We start from the raw sequence: 19,008 nt of genomic DNA, 5'->3' as shown, positions 1-19,008 counted from the left end.
TCCTGGGTTTAGAATGTGTCTCTTGCCCAGCAAAGGGCTTTTTCCTCAAAGTGCAGTTGCTGGCTGATGAAGCTGTCGGGCATAACTTGATAGGCACAGGAGCTGTAGATTCACATGTGCGTGTGCACAAGCAACCCGTGCTGTGTGGAGTAGCTCCACGCAGTCTGCAGGGTGATTGAGAAAGGAGTTTCTATTCAGCAGAATGGTGGAATGGAACGCCCTGGGAACTGCAGGTCGGCAACCAAAACCCAAAGGAAGCCGGCACCAAGGCGTAAGGTAGGCACACGGGCAGCTGGCTGCTGGGGTGTGAGCTAGATGGCAGACTTGCAAGCCAGAGAATATATACCAGTAGCGATATATTTTTGTTGCTTGGCAAGCCTTTCCGGCCACTGGTGATGGTGCTGGTCCCCGTGCGTTTCGACCCCATGCCATGCTTGCCCCTTCTGCTCATAGTTGGAATAGTTTCCCTTGGAACGATGGCTCTGACATGTGCTTTCGTGCTGTGTCTGGAGCTAGCTATGGGCTCCTGAAACTCAAGCTTGTGACTCCAGTTTAGGATTCTACCTAGATCCCTCCGCTAGAGTCTTGGCAGAGTTCCGGAGACGTCTCTGGTTACGTGCTAATAACATAGCTGCCAGCTGTTTGAGCTGCTCCTCAGAACAGGCTGAGCTCAGCTTCCCTTGGGTAGAGGGACCCCTCCTTCTCTCTCCTGGGCCTCACAGAAGTAGTGTGGGTCCTGCTTCAATTACAGTGACATTGGGAAAGGGGACCAACTCCTTCACATCCTTCCTTCACCTATCAGGTTTCAAGGTTCTCTCTCACTCCCTCCGCTCCGTCCCCTGCTTTGGTTTTGGTGGCCGGTCCTGTAGTGTGCATGGGTGTTGGTAGAGTTGGCAACATGCTTCCTCGTTTGTCAGAGTGCCTGCTGTTTGTATAGTTGCTTTCTTCAAGGATAAGAAGAACGGACAGCGATGAATCCTCAGGTGGCCCGCAGACTGGACACCCTTCCAGCCCTTTGTGGAATCACTGCCGTGACTGTCCCTTGGTCTAGGCTTAAGATGGGGATGGTGGTGCTGGGGATGACGTGGAGGAGGAGGATGGAGATTAGTGTGAGGTCCATCCAGGTTTTCTAGAAGTGACTGCAGGGGTCAAGGACGCTCTGCTTGCATAAACAGATGATGGTAGACACTTGTAAGCTTCCGTCTCAGAGCCTTCGGGGATTCCCCTTCCCCAGTCACTTGGTTCACCTCTGCCCCAGGAGAGATTGCAGAGAGACCCCAATCTAGGCTCCTGTTTCAAGGTGATTGCTTCCAGAGCCAGGCAGGACCCTCCCTGGCCCTCTGATGCCTCCCTGGCCCTCTGGTTTATGGAAGATGACCCTGTACCTCTCTTGGTCTGGCCTCTTTGAGCTGCAGGCAGGAAGCAGGCAGAGGATGAGATGGTGTCTGTGTTTGAATGGCATTCTCAATAGTCGTCCCCCTGAAGGGTTTGTCTGCACGGAGGTAGAATCAGGGTCACTTGGGCGGTTCTGGCCAGTGGGCACACTCTGGTTACCCAGTTAAAGATAGACTGAGTACTTCAAGTTCCTGCATGTAACTCCTAAAAGAATGTGGTTACAAAGTATTTACAGCCTGTCTCCATTGATAAGTAATGTAGCTTCCTTTAAGCAGAGACCTGTTAGTGTGTTTGGATTCTGCATGCACCTTAGTCTAGCAGGAAGCTGGGCAGCTGATTTTCATTGTTCTGCTTTAGAATGTTCTGAGAAATCCGGGCTGCTGAAAAATATGTGCCAATCACTGCTGCTCAGCAGACATTCAAGAGACAGTGAAGGAATGAGCGAGGGAAAGAGCAGAAGTGCTTCCTTAGCATCAGGATTGAGTGTGTCCTTACAACTTGCATGAAGACCTGTCCGAGAAAGTCCTGTCCAATCCCACAATCTGTGAGCCCATTTTAACTTGCATGAAGACCTGTCCGAGAAAGTCCTGTCCAATCCCACAATCTGTGAGCCCATTTTTGCCTAGTGGTTAAAAGAGTAGAGCAGCCGATCCTGGAGGTACACACCTTTAATCCCAGCAGTCAAGAGGCAGAGGCAAGTGGATCTCTGTGAGTTCAAGTCCAGCCTCGTCTACATAGAGAGTTCTAAGAGACCCAGGGCTACATAGAGAGACTCTGCCTCAGAAAACGAAACATGCAATCTGTCTCAAAAACTAAAGAAATACGGCGGGTACTCTTACTTTAGTCTTGAAATCCTTTTTTTTAAATTTAATTTTATTTATTTAATTTATTTTTTGTCTGCCTAACGAAGACTAAATCCTTGGGGTGGAAGTTCTCAGAGTTTGAAGACTGTGACGTGTGTAGATCACTCTCCACAGTGCTCAGAGGGTGTGTGTTGGGGAAGAGGCCCCTGAGGACAGCCATGGAGTGTATCACTCATAGATCATGCAAGGCCCCCAAGGGTGACTGCACACCTTGCTTGCTGCAGTTTGGCGCTAGAGTTCTGCATCTTCCCGGTCACTCAGGTCTCCTTCCATGAGTTTGTGGTCAGGGAGACATGGGCAAGCAGCAAGCTGGAGGCACCAAGGAAGCCGTTTCTGTGTCTTTATACCAGATGGCTTTGTGCTGCCAGGATGTGGCAGGGCAGCTGCAGTTCTCTGAGACCAAGAATGTCATTAAAGCCGGCCGTGGTGGCGCACGCCTTTAATCCCAGCACTTGGGAGGCAGAGGCAGGCGGATCTCTGTGAGTTCGAGGCCAGCCTGGTCTCTATAAGAGCTAGTTCTAGGATAGGCTCTAAAGCTACAGAGAAACCCTGTCTCAAAAAAAAAAAAAAACAAAACAAAAAAACAAAAAACAAACAAAAAAAGAATGTCATTAATCCTCCTGGATGGTGCATCAGGGCACTCAGTCATGCATGGTGGGAGCACTGTAACCAGTCAGGCATGGGGGAGCACAGCAGCCAGTCAGGCATTGGGGGAGCATAGCAGCCAGTCAGACATAGGGGAGCACAGCAGCCAGTCAGGCATGGGGGAGCACTGCAGCCAGTCAGGCATGGTGGGAGTACTGCAGCCAGTCAGCCATGGGGGAGCATGCAGCCAGTCATGCAGGGAGCATAGCAGCCAGTCAGGCATGGGGAGAGCACAGCAGCCAGTCAGCCATGGGGGGAGCACTGCAGCCAGTCAGCCATGGGGGAGCACAGCAGCCAGTCAGCCATGGGGGAACACTACAGCCAGTCAGGTATTGGGGGAGCATAGCAGCCAGTCAGGCATGGGGGAGCACAGCAGCCAGTCAGGTATTGGGGGAGCACAGCAGCCAGTCAGGCATTGGGGGAGCACAGCAGCCAGTCAGGTATTGGGGGAGCACAGCAGCCAGTCAGCCATGGGGGAACACTGCAGCCAGTCAGGTATTGGGGGAGCACAGCAGCCAGTCATGCAGGGAGCACAGCAGCCAGTCAGGCATGGTGGGAGCACTGCAGCCAGTCATGCAGGGAGCACTACAGCCAGTCCGCCATGGGGGAGCACAGCAGCCAGTCAGGCATGGGTAGCACTGCAGCCAGTCAGGCATGGGGGAGCACAGCAGCCAGTCAGGCAGGGAACACTGCAGCCAGTCAGGCATGGGGGAGCACTGCAGCCAGTCAGGCATGGGGGGAGCACAGCAGCCAGTCAGCCATGGGGGGCACTACAGCCAGTCAGGCATGGGGGGAGCACAGCAGCCAGTCAGGCATGGGGGAGCACTGCAGCCAGTCAGTCATGGTGGGAACACTGCAGCCAGTCAGCCATGGGGGGCACTACAGCTAGTCAGCCATGGGGGAGCACAGCAGCCAGTCAGGCCTGGTGGGAGTACTGCAGCCGGTCAGCCATGGGGGAGTACAGCAGCCAGTCAGCCATGGGGGAGCACTGCAGCCAGTCAGGCATGGGGGAGCATTGCAGCCGGTCAGCCATGGAGGGAGCAGAGCAGCCGGTCAGGCATGGGGGGAGCACTGCAGCCAGTCAGGCATGGGGGGGAGCACTGGAGCCAGTCAGCCATGGGGGGAGCACAGCAGCCAGTCAGGCATGGGGGAACACTGCAGCCAGTCAGGCATGGGGGAGCACAGCAGCCAGTCAGGCATTGGGGGAGTACAGCAGCCAGTCACTCATGGAAGACTGACTTGTTCTATCACATGGGTGACAGCCTGGGCATCAGCAAGGCTCAGAGCTGGTGTCAGAACTTCCTTCACGTGATGAGGGGGCCCTTGCAGATATCACCCCTGCCCCCGTCAATCTTTTGGAATTTATGAGGCCAATCAAGCAGGACTGCTTTGTGAACGTCACTGTTCTATCTACTGAACACAAAGAATAAGAGTTTCTTAAGGCCAAGGTAGTACAGATTGCTTCAAGGCCTGGGACCCAGGCTGAAAAGGCAGTTGACTTTCTTAACCTCTGTCAGGCAAGGGCCACGAGCACCTGCCTTGGCAGCTCTCTGAATTCTCTGGAACTCTGCTGAGAACCACTTCCCAGGTTTGCAAACCCTTAGCTTCTCTTTCTTTGGTCTCTGTGTTTAATTTCCCATAGTTACAGCAACTAGAACAGAGGTCGGAAGAAAAGGCCCTGAAGTGGTTCTCGTTCACTCGTAGGTGTTCTCAGTGTCCGTGTGTGTTCTTACGTAGGACCTCAGCTTTCAACACTCTGTGATGCCCGCTGTCTCCCTGTTCTGTCCTCGTGTCCCTCCGGGGGACTTGAGGAAGGAGACATGCAAGGGGGAGATGAATTACCCCAGTTCATGCACCTCAGCTAGTCCGTGGAGAAGCTCGGCCCCAGCTTCACACTTGTCCAACCTCCCTGTCCTGGTGGAAGATTCCAGTCAGACACACGAGAGGTTTATAGTGGCCGCAGGGTGGATGTATATAGTCCCGGAGTCCCACTAGCTCTGCCACCAGCTTGGGTGAGGGATTTTGATGATTTTTTTTTTCTGGGTCCTGATGGTGAACCGTATTGGCTCTACAAAGTTACCAGGGGCCACCATGTTACTGACATATGTTGTACTTCATTTAACTTTCTCCTTCTTCACATATAACTTGTGTGGCTTTTATTTTATTTATTTATTTATTTTTAGTTTTTCAAGACAGGGTTTCGTTATAGTTTTGGAACCTGTCCTGGAACTAGCTCTTGTAGACCAGGCTGACCTCGAACTCACAGAGATCCACCTGCCTCCTGAATTCTGGGATTAAAGGCGCGCGCCACCACCGCCCGGCTACTTGTATGGCTTTTATGTTCATGGTTCCCCCCCCCAGAACTATCAGTTCAGTTTCTTGACAAAACAGCAAATCATGGGTTTTCCCTGGGGCCTGATCTGCAAAGGCTCTGGGCTCATTGCTGCTTTGTCACGGCTCCTGTCTCTCCAGAAGACAACAGCACCAACAGGAAGAAGGACATTCGTGAATGCGTGTGTGCTTGCCTGTGTGCATGCATGCATGCGCGCCTCTGTGTGTGTGTGTGTGTGTGTGTGTGTTGGGGTTGAGGTGTGAGAGATCAGAAGACACGCGTTCAATACTTTCAGATAACCCTCCCTCGGGCTGTTCTTGCCTGGCAGGATGACAGCGCGGATCTGAAATGCCAGCTTCAGTTTGCCAAAGAGGAAGCCTCCCTCATGCGCAAGAAGATGGCCAAGCTAGGCCGGGAAAAGGACGAGTTGGAGCAGGAACTGCAGAAGTACAAGTCCCTCTACGGTGACGTGGACAGCCCCCTCCCCACAGGGGAGGCAGGTGGGCCCCCCAGCACCCGGGAAGCAGAGCTGAAGCTGCGGCTGAAGCTGGTGGAGGAGGAAGCCAACATCTTGGGCCGGAAGATCGTGGAACTGGAGGTGGAAAACCGTGGCCTCAAAGCAGAGATGGAGGACATGCGGATTCAGCACGAGCGGGAGGGGACAGGCAGGGACCACATGCCAAGCATTCCTACCTCACCCTTCGGGGACTCGCCGGAGTCCTCCACGGAGCTCCGCAGGCACCTGCAGTTTGTGGAGGAAGAAGCCGAGCTGCTGAGGAGGTCCATATCCGAGATCGAGGACCACAATCGGCAGCTGACCCACGAGCTGAGCAAGCTCAAGTTTGAGCCTCACCAGGAGTCATCAGGGTGGCTCGGGGATGGTGTAGCTAAGGGTCCCGGGTCGAGCGTTCCCCTGCAGGAGGAGCTGAAGTCAGCCAGGCTGCAGATCGATGAGCTGAGCGGGAAGGTGCTGAAGCTGCAGTTTGAGAACCGGCTGCTGCTGTCCAACGTCCAGCGGTGCGACCTCGCTGCACACCTGGGGCTGCGTGCACCGAGTCCTCGAGACAGTGACGCGGATAGCGATGCCGGCAAGAAGGAGAGTGATGGGGAGGAGTGCCGCTTGCCGCAGCCAAAGCGAGAAGGCCCCGTCGGTGGCGAGAGTGACTCAGAGGACATCTGTGAGAAGACCTCAGGGTTTGGGAGTGGGAAGCCTTCAGAGGCGAGTGAGCCGTGCCCAGCAGAACTCTTCAGAGTCCGGGAGGACACCGAGTGCCTGGTGACCATAAAGCAGGAGGCCCAGCGGCTTGAGCGGACAGTGGAGCGCCTCATCGCCGACACAGACAGTTTCATCCATGATTCAGGCCCACGGGGCAGGGGATTGGCCTCACCTGGGGTCCAAGGTGAAGGTGAGGGCAGCCAGAACGAGCCCCACTTGTTGGAGACCATCAACATGAAGATGAAGGCTTTCAGGAAGGAGCTGCAAGCCTTCCTGGAACAGATGACCCGGATGGTGGACGGTCTGTCGCCCTTATCCCACCTCACAGAGTCATCCAGCTTCCTCTCCACCGTGACTTCTGTGTCCCGGGACTCCCCCATCGGGACCCTGGGGAAGGAGCTGGGCCCAGACTTGCAGGTAAGGGGGCTTGCGACTTCGCCTCCCTGCTCGGTCTCGTTCTTCCTCCTTCTCGCTGGCATTGCTGCTCTGGTGCTCGCACTGCTCACGGCTGCTTGGTTTTGATTTCAGACCTGCATTGTACTAAAGCCTCGGCGTCAAACAAACCTCTCTTGGTTGGTTTCATTTTTTTTTCCCTTCCTTTTAATTTTGTTTTGTAAGTTCCTTTTCGTCTCCTTGTTCCTTCCCCTGTTCACTTTTAATTGCACTGCGATTCCTGGTTTAGAGGGCCTTCTGTGACCAGGCTAAGCCCAGGGGAGGCGCTAGGGACCGATGCAGCCTTCCATTGTTCATTGTTCCCTCCTTGGTGTCTCAACCTAACCAGCCACCCTGACGAAGAAGCTCTGAGGAGTTTAAGATAAAGCACAACTGTGGTCACAGTCAGGACACTTAGACTCAGTAACAAGCATCTGCCCCCCTCTGGGTTTATTGCCAGAGGGACCAGTGCAGTTCTGAGAAGTCTCAGACAACCCAGCCCCCACCTACTCCCTCTGGAAGATAACCCAGGATGGGGGAGAGGAGCCGGTTCTGAAAAGGCTGGTTTTGATGGAAAACCCCGCTGCCACTCGCTCCTGCCACCTTCCCTCGCCGCCCAGGGTGAGAGCCAAGGGGAGCAGCCCTGCAAGGACCCACTTTCCCAGGCTTCGCCTTGGGTGCATGGCCCAGCTGCCACCCTGGACTGTGGCTTTGGCTGCTCAGCAAGTAAGGAAGGCAGAGCCTCTTCCCTATGTCCTTCATGGGTAGTGTGCTTGTGTCCCCATTGCATGCATCTCAGAACCTCCCCCTCCACCCCGCTTTCCGTGTTAGCGCATCCTTTCGCTCATGCTCTGTTTGTTTCAAGTGTTTTAAGTTGATCCTATTCATTCATGCTTTACTCTGGTAGTTTTTTTTTTCCCCCATTGTCTGCCGACTTTTGTTTTTACCCCCCACTCCTTACCTTCCCCTTTGTCTTTCGTTCCTTTTTTTTTTTTTTTAAATTCAAAACAAAATAAATCTCACCCTCTTCGTGCACTTAACAGTCCAAATTGAGAGACCAACTGGAGTGGCAGCTCAGTCAGGATCCAGGGGATGAGAGAGAGGGCCTGCGCCTCCGAGCCACTCGGGAACTGCACCGGCGTGCTGATGGGGATCCCGGGAGCCTTGGGCTGGGAGGACAGAGCTGTCTCGGCCTAGAGGTAAGTGAGCTGCTGGGTTCACTGAGTCTCCTTGCCTTCTGTCTCCCCCGCCCCCTTCTCATTGGGTGTCTCAATGTGAAATTTCCTACCCATGGCAACGCTCCGAGGTAATGTTAACAGGAGGATGTGGAACCCAGTAGAACCTTCTTGAATCAACATCTTTGCGTTGAATAACTAGGGAGTGTATGTAGTTGCGTGTGGTTAACTTGTGTGACACGAGTTCTAATTGGTCTAGATGAAAAACTCAGAGTCAGCCGTAGGGGTGAAAGCTGAGGAACCAGAGAAGCAGAGTGGCCAGCCACTAGAGTTCTCTTACCTCTACCAATGCTCAGACCAAAAGGGTGGCCCTCTCCCTATGAATCCTTGGACTGCATCCGTCTCTGTGAATCTTTAGACTGCACCCGGCTCTATGAATTATTAGACTGCCTGAGCTCCTGGCTCTTCCCGCCTAATATTCCTCTTTCCACCCAGCCGTCTCACTCCCCTATCCCTAGTGCTGGGATTAAAGGCCTGGGATCCCAAGTGCTGGGATTACCATTGTGTGAGCTCTGTTTCTCTTTAAGATTTGATCTTGTGTAGCCCAGGGTGGCCTTGAACTTGAGTACTGGGCTTAAAGGTGTGTGCCCCCATTGCCTGGCCTCTAAGGCTAACTTGTGGCTTAGCTCTGCCTTCTGATTTTCAGGCAAGCTTTGTAATTGCATAAACAAAATATCACCACAGACTTGCAACTCTCCCGTCAGCTGGAGTGATGGCTAACTGGAGTATGACCCCCCCCCCCCCCCACACACACACCAATAGATCCGTGGGTGCCTGGAGGTGTGATGAGACATATACCGCAGTGACAAATGAACATTTGGTGGCTTCCTGTCCCACAGCAGAGAAAGCAGGGATGGAAACCAGGCAGGGTCCTTCTTGGTTCGGAGAAAGCTCCTCAAGCTTCTCTCTTCAGTACTTCATTGCTTATGTTGTATGAGCTGCCCTCATGGTGGCTGGAAACATTCTTCCAGCCTGTGGGCAGGATCAGGGATGTTTTCTTTCTACCTGCAGTTTTCCTCAGGCTTCTCCTTTGCCATGGTAACCCAGGGTGCAGTGTCAAAGCTACCTGCACAGTTCCTGTCCTGTTGAAAGTGGACTACACGCCCATACAGAAGGGGGCTTCTGAGTCACCAGTAACTCCCAGGACAGAAAGGTCTGGGGAGGGCATCAGAGTGGGGTTGGACGTCTAGAGCAACAGGTTCCCCACCGGAAAAGGACCAGAACTTCTGAGGCATTGAAGATTCTGTATGTCTTCATCTCTGCGAAGCCTTTACCAATCAGCTCTGAGGCCTGGGAGCGGCTCCCACGTGTCAGGGCAGAAGGAAAAGTTCAGATGGTAATAGCCGAAAGCAAGCAAGCTCACCTGTGGAAAAGTTTGGCTGGGTAGGTTGGAAAAGGAGCCCATAGCTGGGCAAAGGGACACAGTGTCCTGAGGTAGGGGCTGCTTATGCCGCCACCAGAGGTAGTCACAGCCAGAAGAGACCAAACATCTTTGGTTTGGGGATCTGTTTGCCCCAACACACACACACACACACACACACACACACACACACACACACACACACACCATGCGAGAGAATGCATCTCATCTTTACTCTCGTTGTGTGCATACACAGACATACATACTCACTTATACACATGCGTGCACACACACATACATGTGAAAGAATGCATCGCATCATTACCCCTTTGGCTGGACACGTGAAGGCATGTGTATCACCTCAGAAGCATAGAAATCAGAAAGCGTTAAACATCCTGTGTAATCCCACTGCCCCTTGCTAACTTCAGATGCCAGGTCACCTGTGAAGGTGGTACCTAGGTTTAGGCCCCCGAGGGAATTACGTGTGGACTTCCGGGGGTGTGACAGGAAAAGGCCCCTCCTCTTGGAGAGCTGAGTATACACTGGTGCTAACTTACCAGAAGCAAGCAGGATCACGATACACCTGTGGGGAGAGCCCGCGGGGGAGGGGGGGAGGCAGAGAGTGGCGGGGGTAAAGCAAACACAAGCACTTCCTTTTTGTCATGCTGGGGTTGAACCCAGGGCCTTGTGCACGCTAACCAGTTCCTCTACCATGAGCCACACCCTGGTCCCCGTGTAGACACTGGTCGGGAGTGAGGCCTGGCAGGCAGCTGGGGTGTGCCCTCATGGCAGTTGTCTCTGCCCCCTCTTGCATTGCCCTTTAAATAACCACAGAGTCTGTGCTCAGGCCAACTTGTACCCTTGTGTAAAACTCCTTGAGCTCTCTGTCCTTGGGTCTTAGAGGCAAGAGGGGGTGGGGACGCCGATGGGCAAGAACCCTGGCATTTAAATGGAAGTGTTTTTTAAGGGATAGGTTTCTCCAGCCCCATTCTTTGAGGCATCTTCTGTGGTTTTTGGACTTCGGAGTTCTGTTGTTTAGGCTGGGGGACAAAGGGCAAGTCGCTACTTTGGGAGATCGTTTTGTTGTTGTTTGGGTTATTTTTGTTTTTGCCCAGGTTTAAGCTATGGTCACTACTAATAACACTAATGGCAGCATTGCTAACAGCGAGGAGGGAAAGGAAAGTTCACTCTATGCAGACAGCAAGCAGGTGTAATATAGATGGCCTGCTGTTGGCACGCCACACTTCACCAAACCTAGGACAGCGTGCTCTAAGGAAGAAGTCGGAACCCCTCTCACCTGCTAACTCCCTGATGCAAATGCACAGAAGTTAGCAGCCAGGAGAACTTATGGACACCAGACTTAGAAAGATCGACATTCCTGTTGCCTGTTCACCCCAGGATGTACTGGCAGGAGGCTCCCTGTGGGCTCTGGGCTCCCCCCCTGACTTTGCCCCTGTGTTTCCCATTAAGCGTGCCAAGAGATTCGCTCGTATAGGAGCACGCATTGTATAGGACGTTTCACGTGGAATGTGCAGGGCACCTTAAAAATAGTGCTGAGTGAGACGTGGCCAAGCATGGGCACCGGTCGGGTTTCATACATCAATGAAACCAAGCCTGAGCCAGAGGATTGAGTTTCTGGGTCAGGTCTCGCTCGCTCCTCCTCTTTATCCTGTAATCGCTGAAGCGCACAGCATCTGTGGTCCTTCAGGCCTCAGCTGTGAAATACCAGTCCCGGGAAAACTGCGCGGTGGGGTTCATGCCAAGTATTTGTGCATGTGTGGACCTCATCTGCCAAGTCTGAAAAGTGGCCAGGACAAAACGGAATGCACCAGAAGTGAAGTCATGGTCCTGGAGTAGTTGCGGGGTTCCACCGTCTTCACGGTTCCTGGGTGGTGGAGGGCCGCAGGGAAAAAGCATTCTCCCTTTGCTTATTGTGATAGCGATGCCATCTTGTTAAGCCCGGGGCTAATTTATAAGCAGCTTTATCTGGACCTGGTCAAAAAGTTAGCAGTGCGGGTGAGCCAGAGTGGATGGTGGGTGTCAGAATGCTGATGGGAGGGAGGTTTGATTTCAAGGTTAGTGTCTTGGCAGCCACAGAACAGGTAGGTTCTAGTGTTTAAATAGACTGACTTAATAGAAAAAAAAAATCAGGGTGACGTCATTTGTTGTTGTGCTCAAAATAGGTAAATGAGCACAGGGCAGTGTTTACATTCAAACCGTGGGGACTTGGTGATAAAGCATGTATTTTGCCACAGGAACTTTGTGTTGCGTGCCAATGTTCCCTCCATGTATGTGATTGTTTGCACTTGTGTGGCAATAGAACCACTCTGGAAAGAATTTCCGACACGGCATGATTGTGTTTCGTTCTTTGTAACACTGGAGTGACCGCAAGTGTTCTAGTACTTCACTAGCAAAAGGAAACTTGAAAGTGGGTGTGGTCTACACAGCCGGTCCGGGTCCTCTGTGAGAAATTGTTGCCCCAGGTGAATACCCTCAGATGACCTCAAGGGCTCTCCCTGTGACCTTGCACAAGGGTGGCTCAAACAGAAAGGCCTGCTGTCAGTCAGGTGTTGCCGATGAATGAGGCTTAGCTCTTTATAATTATTTTAAATATTTATTAAGATTAAAACTAAAGTATATGAGTGAACATATCTGAACTGAACAACAAACTATCCCAACGCCTGAAACTTTCGAATATCCACATAACTCCATAAATAGAAAACTCCATACCATGCAGCATCACACACAGAATTATTAAAAAATGTATAAAATTGTGTTAAGACTTTGTATAAGGTGCATATAAAGCGTAAGTGAATTTTGTATTTAGTCTGGGTGCTGTTCCCAAGGTATCATATGATATACTTTTCATAACAGCGAACTTGATGAGAATGTCTGATTGTGTCTTAGCAACACAGCGCTTTGTCTGCTATCTAAGACTCTGAAATCGAGAGTGTTCACATTTCAAACCCATAATGGGTAAACTAGAAAGTAAAGTTGGCAGGAAGCACCCAGGTCCCCTGAAACAACCCTGTAGAAATACCTGAGCTGCAGAATCTTCCCTGGTGTGACCCCAGTGCTGTAGGTGGTGCCCAGAATCGTAAATACCTGGATCCCCTGCAGAAAATGTGAGGCACAGCAGGGCTGGAGAGATGCCTCAGCAGTTCAGAGCACTTGCCCCTCTTCCAGAGAGCCAGAGTTTGCTTCCCAGCACCCACACCCAGCAGCTCTCAGGCAAGTATAATGCCGCTTCCAGAGGCTCTGGCACCCTCTTCTGGCCTCTGCAGGCACCTTCATATACAGGCGCACATAAATTCACACAGGCACATAAACAAAAATACATAATTAAAAAAAAATAAAAAAAATATATATAATCTATTTCAATAGTGAGTTCTCAGGTATCTTCTAGAGCCAGAACTCACTCCAGTTGGACAGAGAGCAGTATCCGGCCTTTAGACATGTGACTTTGGATAGTAGTTGCCAGGGGTGGTGACCCTTGACTTCAGTAGTTCCAAAGGAACAGGAGACACGGTGTTGGTCCAGACCATTGGCAGAGAATGACAACAGTGAGCAGGAAAAACATTTGCCTACAGGTTGGTAGGTAGAAGTGAGGCAACAGGAACCTGTATACCAGCACAGGTGTGGGACTGAGAGGAAAAAGAACTATGGCTGACCTTACCCGGGACCAAGATTTGAACTTAGGTTACCCGTTTGTTCTAAGAGTCACCAAGGATTATGTCTAAAATGATGTCTTTGGCAAGCACAAGTCAACTTGTAATCACACCCACACTGCCAACTAAGTTATATGCACGATCACTAAATAAATACCCACTGAGGATGAGCTCACAGTGCGGAACTTCAAACACACGGTTAGAAAAATGTCCACCATCTAGAGCAGGCAAATAAACCTGCAGCCACGTCCATACAGACAGTACGAACTAAACTGCGTGGATTATGTGAGGACAAAAATGACATGAACGTGGGAAGTGTGGGAAGAAGAGAAGGTGGGAGGGAATGGAGGAGAGCAGGTGGCAAATATGAACAAAATGCATCATATATACCTGTAGGAAACAGACGAAGGGTTTTTATTTATAAAGATACCAAACTTCAAAAGATACCAAACTTCAAAATGAAATAGAATACGAGGAAGTGAAAGAGTAGGAGTCAGCCGAGATCTTCAGATAACAAATGGGATTATCAGATGGACAATAAACAGGGTCTTGAGCGCTGCTCCAGGCAGGCAAAAGGGAAGAGTAAGTTGTTGTTACCCAAGTCAGCACATAGTTTAAAAGTAGTTAAGCCAGTAGCATTGAAGTTAGTCATCATGATAAATTCGAGGAAATCCCACAACACTGTCCAACAACTCACAGACCAGAGTAACTTTTCATGATCCCCATTCTTGAGTTTCTTAAAGTTGGATGAGTTTAAGTATTTAATGTTGGGGAGAACTCAGGGCCCCGCACTTGCTGGGCGAGTGCTTAGCCACTGAGTACACCCCCATCTTCTGTTTTTGGAGACAGGGTTTCACTATGGAACCCTGGCTGTGCAAGAACTCACAATGTAAGTCAGAAAGAATGGCTTCAAACTGCCTCTGCCTCCCAAGTGTTGAGATTAAAGGCACACACTACAATGCGCAGTGAATTTAAATCTTCTGGAACTCTAAAGTTTACTGCAAAGTTGTCAAACCGCCAGTGTCTAGCTTTCTCTGCCTTGGCGCTGCCTTTTGAGGTCTGTATTTTCTGTCCTTGGCGAGTGGTCTTCACCCAATGACAAGCCGAGTAACACCAACATCCAGAATAGTTTCCTCACTGAGAAGTAGAAGTTAGTTAAAGGCAGACAAAAGGAGCTAGAGAGATAACATGTCTTTATTATAACAGTCCACCCTAGGTCCAAGTTTTTAAAACCACCTACCCCAGCCAGGTGTAGTGGCATACTCCTCTGAGAGGCAGAAGAAGGATCTCTGTGAATTGAAGACCAGCCTGGAATATATACAGAGTTCAAGGACAGCCTGAACCTACATAGCGACCCTGTCCTGTTTTCGCTTTTTAAATTATCTACCTTTAATTAGCACAAGCTAATTGGGTAAACATTTTGCTTAAATTTCAATGGTGCCTGAGATTTTAATAAACCGTTCTTTCAAAAGTCCTCACTAGTCTCTTTCATGGCCATTTGATTACAACGTGTAAGCTTTATCAATAAGAATAATAGTATAGCTCCCTTGACCTCTCCCTAGGTTGGAGTGCAGTAAGTATTAATGAGATCCTTGGGGTTCCTGGACACGGTGTGACACAGAAAGCCTTAAGAGCAGGTGTCTATCTTAGAAGGAGCCACACCCACTCTTGAGTGACCAGGGCCATGCTGTGGGATTAAAGGCACCCTTGGAAAAATCCCCAGTATAGTATGCAAGCCTATGGCCAGATTAGTCGGACCCCCTAGGAAGACCCCATTGGCTCAGGGATGTGAATCCCGGAGGCTGAGTGTGTGATAGTGGCCAAGTTGGACTGAGATGTCATCACCGAGTCCTACTTGAATGTTACGAACCACCTAGAAGCCCCTGTGGGGGTAGCAGAGAGCCTTCTTGTACACCCTGGCTTTTTACCACAGCTAGTTTGTGGTTGTCTCATCTCCCTTGTAAAGAAAGATACAGGGAAGTTCAGAGAGCCACTGGGTCCAGAGCAGCAGGGCTCCCCTGTGAGAACCCCTGGGGGGGGGGTTGGTGGTCACTCCACTGCTGCAGCCACTGTGCTGTGTTCCCTGTGTGTGTCACCTCGTCTGGATGTGTGTCCTGCGTCACCACCTGAGGCAGAGCTCTCTTCCACTAAACCCTTCCTTTATCCTGCCAATCAGCTCAGGGGCTCCCCCGTTTTACCCGAGCAGAGTGTGTCGCTAGAAGAGCTACAGGGTCAGCTCGCCCAGGCGGCCAGACTGCATCAAGAGGAGACAGAGACATACACAAACAAGATCCGTAAGGTAAATATTTCATGAGGATCCCCAGCACATCCGCTCCCAGTGCCTCGGGAGCAATGCCACGATGCCTCCTAAAATAATGCTGTCTGTCTGTTGCATGCAGGTGCCAAGACCCACAGGCGTATAGACAGGTCATTCGGTGGAGAGGCTCCCTCTTAAATGCACCAGTGCAAACTGTCCACCTAGGTACTCTGCAGCACTTGTTTCAGTAATGTTGACTCCCCTAAGCCACGGAGAAGCCATGCTAGGACAGTCCAGAGATGCCTGGAGCCACAGAGAGTACCAAAGCTCTCACCGGCTGTTTATTCCTGTATTGTTAACTTGTAGATCATGCACCGTAGGGATGAACAGGGATAACTAAACCATTATAACAATATCGTGCAGTAAACATTTAAGACGGATGAATCAAATATTTGGGGGAATTTCCTAGTTAATATTTTTGGACTGCAATTAGCCCACCAATGACAAACTACAGAAAACAAGACCTTGGATAGGGAGAAATGTGGTTTCAGGAAAATCTCCAGGTGGGCAGTGATGCCCACCAGTAAACTAACACGAAACAAGGGCTTTAAATGAGACTAGTCCGTGTGTCTGTCACCGTGAAGGGAGCTGTCCAATAGAAACACCGACTAACCCTAGTGTCGCCTTCAAAAACCAGCTACTAATTGAGCTATGACCTGATTAGCTTGTAGTTATTTTTAAAATTACGTATTACAGACTAATTATCCCTTTTATCCACTAGGGGCTTCCCAGATCCAGGTGCTCCTGCCCTGGGCCTCCAAGAACACTGCCCTGCCACCTTGCATCTCATTAAGTTGTGAACTGTATCTAGATGCAGAATTGCCACGGTTGTTCTCCCCTGTGCTCATTCTTAGAAGAGAGCCGTAGCTTCGAAAGGAAGCAAAGCAGAGCCCTTGGCATCGAGTAATGTACCTTGATGCTCCAAAAACACATATGCTATGCAAAATGAGTCATTCGGTACATCCAAGGTTTGTTTTGGCTGGGAATGTGTGCTGTGGGCATATACCTCCATGGCGATTGGACCGAGAGGCTCTAAGCGGGTCATGGGCTGATTAAGGGAGCGTCTGCTCTACCCTGCAGCTTAGAACGTGCAGAGTTGGATGCCAGACTCTTCGGTGTCTCCTCCTGTGTCTTCCCCAGCTGCACACTCCTTTCGGAACGGTTCCTGTAGAAGTAAAGCTTCGCATATCATCACCAAAGGGTTACATAAGAAGGACATCTACCCCCATCCCCCATGCACATATACGCACTCACATGCAGCCGTTTTCATGGCCTCAAAAATGCTTTGAGAAGTGAGGTCATCACTGGAGACGCTGGTGACACAATAGCGGAGTCCCATTGTGGGCTTATGATAAAGGAGTAGGTTGGAAAGCCTTCAAGGGAGGAGGCGTTCTCTTTTAGGTGTTGGAAAGGGAAAGGACAGAGGGCAAAAGGCCAGGCTCTGAGCTCTTCAGGCCCCCAGTGAACACTCAAAAGAAAGCAAATGGGAAAGTATGGACGGAGGTCCTCAGGTCGCCTAGGGTCTGGACAGGTGCTGCCAGGAGTCAGTTGAGCGCCTCAGAGCCCAGCTCCCTGAACCTTGACCTTTCCTCAGCAGCCAGGAAGTAGTTACCATTGTCTTCGCAGCCACTGAGGTGGTCAGTCGGGGACAGAGCAGTGAGGAGCTGCAGAGCTGGGTTGCCAGTGCACCAGCTGTCTCCCACTCTGTGCAGTCACGACCTTCTGGGCATAACCAGCATGGCCACTCTGAGGACTGTTGAGCGGGTGTTTCCTCTTCCAGCTCGAAATCCAGTGTAGAACAGATGCTAGGTCCCTGCATAGCCATGTGGACCTTCTCAAGGGTATCAGCCCTCATTTAGCACACCGGCCGTATTGCTGTCTCCACCAGGCAGCTGTAGTTGTAATCCTGTGGTTCTTGAGGATTAATCTAGTACCTTATGAGGATAAGCACACTTCCTTGGCTTTTGGTCTAAGCATTAAGTCGGAAGGTAGTGGTAGGGCTGCCATTCTGACCCTCATTTTGCTCTGATTCAGAAGCCGTTGGTTTCCTGTATCACTTCCACAACAATAAAGGTTATCCCTGCGTCTTTATCTGGACAGTAAGATTTTATTTGCACCTTTTGCTTAGTACTGACACAGGAATTGCTTCCTGCTTAGAAGAGCTCCGATTGGATATTTAAAAAAAGAAAATTAAAAAAACCTTAGCCAGGTGTGGTGGCATATGTCTGTGGTTCAAGTGTTATAGCTACGTTTTAGGGTGAAGCGTGAGATTTGCTTTCAACCCAAGAGAGCAGTCTGAGGGCCGTAGTGAGACCCCGTCTAAGAAAAGAAAAAGCAGAGGAACTTAATGCAGAGATGGAGATGGGTAATTCTTGAGTGAAGTTTTTGTTTCCCTGAGTGGGGAACACATTTAATGAGCACGCTAAAGTCTGGAAACCTGTCATCACGTTTGCCCAGTGGTGTACGCAGTTGAGTCCTGCGTGCTCAGGGCGAGTTCTTTCTGAGACACCCACTCTAATTCTGCAGCGCATAGTGGCCCTGCCGCTGTCTCAGTGTTCTCTACCAGGGCTCAAGAGGAGCCAGAGGGGCTGGAGAGATGGCTCAGAGGTTAAGAACAGTGATTGTTCTTCTGAGGTCCTGAGTTCAAGTCCCAGCAACCACATGGTGGCTCACAACCATCTGTAATGAAATCTGGTGCCCTCTTCTGGCCTGCAGGCATACATGCAAACAGAACACTGTAAACAAAAATAAATAAATAAATCTAAAAAAAAAAAAAAGAGGAGCCAGAAACCTCAGGAAGAGGTGGGTTTCTTATTCTTCCCTGCTATAGTAATGAGCCCTTGTGTGCCAAGCACAGGCATAGAGGAGAGATGGGGTCTCCTTAAATGGCATCTGAGTCCATCGCAAGCCGTACATCCAAATAGCATTTTTCCTGGTCGGGGGTTGGAGATAATCTAAAAGCGTGGAGAGAGGCTGACAGTGAAGATGGTTACAGAGCCTTCCTTTGAAATAGCACCTGCTTCCAAATCACACAATTCATGGTTTTGTACATCCGGGTGTCACTGGTGTTTCACGTCCCCTGTGTACCACTGAGGTCGCACAGAGGCTGCTCTTGAGAACCTTGGTCAGGCTGGGGTGGCGCGTTGGCGCAGCCTCTCGTCACAGCTGCTTCTTGATTCTGTTTCAAGATGGAGGAGGACCACCTCTACGCCTTGCGGTGGAAAGAGCTGGAGATGCACAGCCTGGCCCTGCAGAACACCCTTCACAAGCGAACCTGGAGTGACGAGAAGAATCGGCTGCAGCAAGAGCTCCGGTCCTTGAAGCAGAACATTTTCCTTTTCTATGTCAAGCTCAGGTGGCTGCTGAAACACTGGCGCCAAGGGAAGCAGATGGAGGAAGGAGGAGAGGATTTCGCGGAGGTAGGGCCGCCCACCCGCCCGCCCGCGCAGCCCGCTTAATTTGCATCTGCTTTATTCTGGACACGCCCACACCACTGTCTCACCCATTGTGTCTTCTCGTTTTTTTACTTATCTTTTGCTATCAAT

At 50.8% G+C, this 19,008-nt stretch overlaps 1 protein-coding gene across 4 annotated transcripts in view; it reads left to right on the top strand.

The window, feature by feature from the left end:
• Positions 1-19,008, top strand: part of LOC121458763 (microtubule cross-linking factor 1) — a 124,597-nt gene that overhangs the window by 68,294 nt on the left and 37,295 nt on the right. For 2 of the 4 annotated variants that reach the window (XM_041668124.1, XM_041668126.1), the window contains exons 5-8: positions 5,564-6,868; positions 7,927-8,082; positions 15,323-15,445; positions 18,652-18,882. In XM_041668124.1, coding sequence (XP_041524058.1) covers positions 5,564-6,868; positions 7,927-8,082; positions 15,323-15,445; positions 18,652-18,882 — 1,815 coding nt within the window. The remainder of the gene's footprint in view (positions 1-5,563; positions 6,869-7,926; positions 8,083-15,322; positions 15,446-18,651; positions 18,883-19,008) is intronic. The other 2 variants (XM_041668125.1, XM_041668127.1) reach the window with 1 other exon arrangement.

This window comes from Microtus oregoni, unplaced genomic scaffold (genome assembly GCF_018167655.1).
Source record: "Microtus oregoni isolate MIOR12 unplaced genomic scaffold, Mior012 000018F_ref0000195, whole genome shotgun sequence".
Lineage (NCBI taxonomy): Eukaryota > Metazoa > Chordata > Mammalia > Rodentia > Cricetidae > Microtus > Microtus oregoni.
The sequence above is the reverse complement of the archived record's forward strand: the minus strand, read 5'-3'. Positions and strand labels throughout refer to the sequence as shown.